This window comes from Atta colombica, unplaced genomic scaffold, assembly GCF_001594045.1.
Source record: "Atta colombica isolate Treedump-2 unplaced genomic scaffold, Acol1.0 scaffold116, whole genome shotgun sequence".
NCBI lineage: Eukaryota > Metazoa > Arthropoda > Insecta > Hymenoptera > Formicidae > Atta > Atta colombica.
The window spans coordinates 456,549-462,954 of record NW_017259202.1 but is presented as its reverse complement, the minus strand read 5'-3'; the positions used below and the strand labels follow the sequence as shown (position 1 = coordinate 462,954).

At 29.9% G+C, this 6,406-nt stretch overlaps 1 protein-coding gene across 1 annotated transcript; it reads right to left on the bottom strand.

Annotated features, from left to right (window-relative positions):
• Nucleotides 1-472: 472 nt before the first annotated feature.
• Nucleotides 473-4,468, bottom strand: LOC108694160 (serine/threonine-protein kinase ICK). The gene is made up of 9 exons (XM_018203468.1): nt 4,313-4,468; nt 3,944-4,065; nt 3,655-3,867; nt 3,174-3,521; nt 2,498-2,665; nt 2,142-2,270; nt 1,781-2,056; nt 818-1,035; nt 473-585 (listed from the first exon to the last, which is right to left on the bottom strand). Exons 1-9 carry the CDS (start codon nt 4,466-4,468, stop codon nt 473-475), a joined length of 1,743 nt encoding a protein of 580 aa, XP_018058957.1.
• Between the last annotated feature and the right edge of the window lie 1,938 nt (nt 4,469-6,406).

Genomic DNA, 6,406 nt, shown 5'->3' with positions numbered 1-6,406 from the left:
ATATATATATATATATATATATGCATGTATCTATATACGCATATGTATATCTAATGTACGTCTTATAGATCTATATATTCTATATACATCGGGTTCCAAATTATTTGTTTTTCAGAAAATTAAACTTTTTTCATACATGATCAACTAACGTGGATGACTTGTAATAATCTATATAACCGTCTCTGGAAACCATTCTCTTGATCATATAAAAATGCTGCGTTTAATAACACCACGACGATTCCATTCTTTGATTTTACATGTCACACTCTATCTTTCCCATTAAAGTGCGATTTTACTTTCGTGAAATCTTATCATAGAAAAAAATGCATAGGGAAAAAATTTTTCCTCTTATTTATGTCTGTCACAATGGAACGACATAATCGTTCTATCACAGTTAAAATTCGCCTAGAAAATAAGGCTATGATGACGAAATTATTTAAATTAAAAAAAACAAATCTCTTTACAATTATGGTCATTTAAGGTATTTCGCTGCCCAATCTGTTCGGCTGTGAGGCCCATTGCTAGCTTTTGAGTTGAAAACATTTCCAAACAGGTTTGGTTGAAACATAGGCTTATTGGTAGTTTCTATTAGAAAGAGATATTAACTGATACTATATCGTAAATCTATTAATTTTTTCTATTTGCAAATAAAATAGAAAATGCATTTGCATTCTTTTGTTTAAAAAATGTGTATTCAAGATATTATTCTTCTGGAATAGGAAGGAACTATGGCATTATAATATGAAATTAATACAAAAAATTACATCATTTTTTAAAATAAGAATGCAATATATAATAAGTCCTCATAAATACTCACTAATATTTTGGGTACCGTACACGCTGGGATAAGGTAACTTCAAGCTTTGTTCGGTGATATAACGGTTTCGCGCGAGATAATGTTGCCTCGTTTGATTTTCAATATTATTTCTAGGCCCCCAAAAAGATTCTGTAAAATCTTCATATTTGTTGGATGTTGCCTGACCGATGAATCCATTTAATAGCAGTTTAGATCGGCTGATATCAGAATCCTCATTTCTTGAAAATGAATAGAAAGAAGTATTATTTTGAACGATAAACGATAAAGAAGCTGCGGTACACATTAATAAAAACATATAAATAGTTTATTATAAATTTTAAATTTACAAGGGACTACACAAGGATCTAGTACAATTTTAAAATATACATTTGTCATTTTATTTGTGCATTTTAATTTTGAAAAATTATTCCATTCAGTATACATTTACCGCCATCCAATGAATATTACCAGTATGCTGCCGAAATTTTGATAATCAGAACAATAATTGCCAAAATATATAGTAATATGTATATTATATATAGCTCGAGTGATTGTATGCTTTGGTCTAGGAAATCTGCTATTATTATAAAACCTTCGACGAGACATTCAATCAAGTTAGTCAATAATATTCGATATAGATATAGGAGATATGCAACATGAAGAAAAATCAGAGAAATTCGAAAAATTGATCCAATAAATTCAGAAATATTTGATGAAAATAAGAGGAAGAATTTTGATAATACAGCAGCTAAATCTTGTACAGTATTAGTCAAAATATAAATTGATTTATAAACAATCACATCGTTAACATAAAATCGTTTTATATGACAATGACTCTTTTCAAATGATATAAATTTGAGCATACTTATTAAGTGCTTGGAAAAAACATTTTGTTTGATTTGTAATTGTATCAAGAAGAAACCGATTATCAATATCGCGCATGCGATAAGAATTCTTTGGATTGGATTTCGGAATTTTATATACCTGGATGGCAAATTTGTACTCTGGCCTGCGACGTACCGAGCCACACTGAGATAGTGTTGTTTTGCTGAGACCTTACGTAAGTTCTTCATCTGATTAGACTGGTTTGAATGATTCCATGTTCTCGATGGTGATTCCTTCCATGTTGGTAGGGACCAATTTGCATTGCCATGCAAACTGTCCGACTGCTGATAATTAGCATTCCAATTGGCACGATTTTCTTTATATACGCGATCTGAGATGAGTGTTGCGCTCGGATTCTCTGGGACAATTTTGCTTCTAATATAATCAGACAATTAGAGGATTAAAAAACTAATTAATAATGGAGGATGGTAGAATGGACTGTATAGAGATCATAACACACCCTAGAAGATCCGCAAAATCGTCCTCGTCCCATTTAGAGGCATTGCTATCGTGTTTACGATTATTGTGATTCAATAACGGTAAGGCCGCTGGCTGCTGTTGTGATTCAACGAGCATCTTTTCTGATGCTCTGCAAATATTTGATTTTAATTCGTAATTTAATAAAATTAATTGAGAAAATAAATAATAATAAATACATTTACGAAATTATACGTTTATACGAGCTTCTTTATCGTTTTAAAATATAACTTGTATATACACTTTTATACGGTGTCTCAATCTATTATTCGTTACAATAGTAAAAGTAAAAGTGAATTCTCATGTATTTAAATATAAACACAGTAAAATATATCCCACCTCGATTGAATAAAATTATTAATAATGGGGTCTTCTTGAGGGTAATTATATTGTTTAGGCACAGGAGGTGGAAGATTTATTTTGTTCATAACAAGTTCTCGTTGAGATACGACTCCAATTTTTTTACTATTAATGATATGTGGATCGCCAACTTGAAAATATGGATATCTGGAATCAACCATGGCAACAGTCACTATTGGATAGTCTCTAATTATTCAGGATTCTTTTAGAGAAATTTCTACAATATTTTGTAAGAAATCTAATAGATATCTTAAAAAATAACCAATATAAACTCTTTCGTCTCAGAAATATTTAGTATCTATAATTAATTTTTGTTTCTCCTGAAACAAGTATATTATAAACAAGTATATTATAAACAAGTATATTATTGTTATAGCATTTCATATTAGTTCGTTTTTCCATTTTACTGCCACAGTACGATTATAAATGTATAAAATAAATAATATTGACGCTTTAGGTAACAGGACAGAATAAGAAAAATTGTTAAAATTATTGAAATTGTTCTTCAAAACTGTTTTTTTCAAAACAAACATTACATAAAAAAGAATTTATTTTATACATTTATTTTATCTTATCATTAAAAATTTAAAAGTCCTGCTCCTCGATTATACGATTTATTAAACATTCTATATTATATGTATGATTTTATAAATACCTGAGCGATTGTTGCGCCGTTGGTCTCTTTACAGGATTCCATTGTAACATGTCTTCCATAAGTATGACTGCTTCTTGACTGGCATTAGGTATTAACACAGCCAACGACGTACGCGTAAAATTTGGAAATTTGAAATTCATAGCTGTAGCCAATTGGTACCCCTCTAGCCAATCATCTTTATCAGGTGTTCCTATTACAGAACAAATTTTAAATATTTCGTCAATCTCACTTTTACCAGGGAATAGTGGCCTAAATGTATATAATTCAGCCATTATACAGCCGACCGCCCAAATATCAATCGGACTGTTGTAAGTCGTGGAATGTAATAACACTTCCGGTGCTCGATACCTGACACAGAATTCAATGAGATTAATCAAAAAAAAGATTTGCATGTCAAAAATGTTAGATTATTATTGCAAATTTCTTGATTATCAACTAATGTTTACGAATTGCGACTAGTTACTACAATTAAGTATATTACCATCTTGTTGATACATAATCCGTATATGGAGGTCTCGATCGGATCTCTCTCGCTAGCCCGAAATCAGCAATCTTTACTAACTCGGGACCCATACATAATAAATTTTCTGGCTTCATGTCGCGATGAAAGAAACCGTGTTTGTGCATAAAAGCGAGACCTTGCAACACTTGATACACCATGTTTCTTATTACTGGTTCGGGAAAAAGTTTATCCCTATGATTAAAAATATCTCAATTAAAATACAGTTTCTAATAATATTTGTAGAATACAAACTGCTATAGAGATGTACCTATCTTTCATTAGTTGATAGAGATTTTCTTTCATGTATTCAAATACAAAATACAGCACATCATTCTCCCGTATAACTTCTTTAAGTTTCACGACGTTTGCGTGACTAAGTTTTTTCAATGACTGCAATGAAATGGGAAAGAAAATGATGAAAATTAATTGTTGATTTAATCTCGTAGATCTGGTAGATTAATCGAGAGAAGCAAAAAATAATCAAGCCATTTTTATATCATAAGCATAATTCAATTATATTATGTATATAGCACAATATTATTTTTATTTTCAAATCCTTATACTATTCATGTCTTGTTTCATGTCTTTCAGAAAATCAATAAAAGTTTTTTTAATTATTTATCTAATTTGAACATACCTTTACTTCTCGCAGATTCATAGCTTCTTCCCAAGAGTAATATTTTCTCTTCATTCTCTTTATAGCTACCTTTTCCCCCGTGTCAATACGTTCTCCCAGCACAACAGAACCAAAGGTTCCATCACCCAACTGATTCAAAGTTATGTATCGATTCATGTTCACTATTGAGATACTTGACAATTTTTGTATTACTCGTCACTTATTATACATAGTGAAAACTTGAGCACTATAAAGAGAACGTATTTATGCGTCACTGAGATCGACAACCTTAGACATTTCTGTATTCGCTGTAATCGTGTAATGCATTATTATTAGAATGTTATTAGAAATTACTAGGCTTATAAAAGATTTAGCCAAAATTTTCTCAATAAAATGTGGATTTAATATGTATAATTTTGAAATAATTTTAAAATAACGCAAAAAATAAAATTTCGTATCATTAACTTCAACTTGAGGGTGGATTATCTGATATTACTAATAATTATCGAAATTGTCAATTTGTGCACTTGACATTATTGGATGGACATTATGGTAGAGAAAATGCATATTTTTACGAAAAATAATATATTTTTCGTTTCACGCACGCTTGCGAAATGTCAGAATAAACTCAAAGTATTCAAAAGGCGACAAAGAATTCTAGAACTTTTATTCATGAACAAACTTAGTCTTTTTCCTGGTGGAAAAATGTTGCTGAAATTATTCCACGTTTTGGAACACTTTTTCAATAAAATTTCAGCATTTCAAAAGAAATTTCGATTTAATTTCAGTGATTTTTAGCTAAAAAATTCATTTCGATAAAATTTCAAAAAAATTTCAGCAAAATTTTCAGACAAATTTCAGCAAGAATTTCAAAGAAATTTCAGAAAATTTTAGAGAAATTTCGATTGGATTTCAGTGATTTTTCAGTATGTTAACTGAAAAATTCACTTTCAGTGAAGTTTCAATAAATTTTCAGCAATTTCGCTGAAATGTTCCAAAACGTGAAATAATTTCAGTGAAATTTTTTCATCAGAGTTGTCATAATTAAATATTATAAATAAGAATGTTTTTATATAAATTTAAATTATATAAATTTGTGTGAAAAAGTAAGTGGAAAAATTTGCGCTCGCATGTTTATATAACTTTTTACTGGAAGACTTATTGTTAGATTTGAATTCTGTGAAAAATGATACGAGTGTCCATAATAATATAATTTATAATACAAAATAAGAGTGCCTTCAGAAAACTAGTTTTGTTACAAGATACAAATAAATACTTGGCGAGTTAGTATTGACTCTACAGTAGAATGAATATTTGATAGTAGATATTCTGCCGTAAGATTCGATAACCGTTGAGATGGTAGAAAGAGTGATTTCTATATATAGCATTTCTGTCACTTCTGATTTGGTATCACGATTAAACATTTCTATATAGCATTTCTGTCACTTCTGATTTGGTATCATGATTAAACATTGTGCGGTTGCCTACGGATCATTGGAACTTGCCTTTATTCATTTCAAGATTGAGTAATGCGATCGGCAAATTATGTTATTGTTAGAGTGCTTCTATATGCATCAAATTTGCCCGCTAAATTGTAAGACGAAAAACTCAAAACATTTCACACTATTTTTGCACATATCCTACGATAATGTCTACGATCCTACCCGTGGCATAAGGAGCGAAAGACTTATAGGGACAATCTAGGACATCAACCGTGCAGTATATGTTGTGCCGAGATTAGCATTTTCTTACAGTCGCATGCAAACAATCTTTGTGTGGGCCAGACATGCAAGAATATAGATTTTCTCAAATGGCACTATTCCCCAATCAACTGACGCAAATCCGAATCCCTGGTGAAAATTTTTCTCAGAATTTTTTATACGAATTGGAACATTTCTCAGAAAATCTACATCTTTTCTCAGAATTTTTCATATATGAAATATCGTAAGATTTTTAAGATTTTTTTGTAAGTATAATTTCTGAAATGTTATAAAATCTAAAAAATTTAAAAATACTTTTTAAAAATTAGAATTTTTAAAAATTAGAATGAAAATTTCAGAATATTTTAGAATTCATTTGTATGAAAAATTCTGAGAGAAGATGTAAACTTTCCGA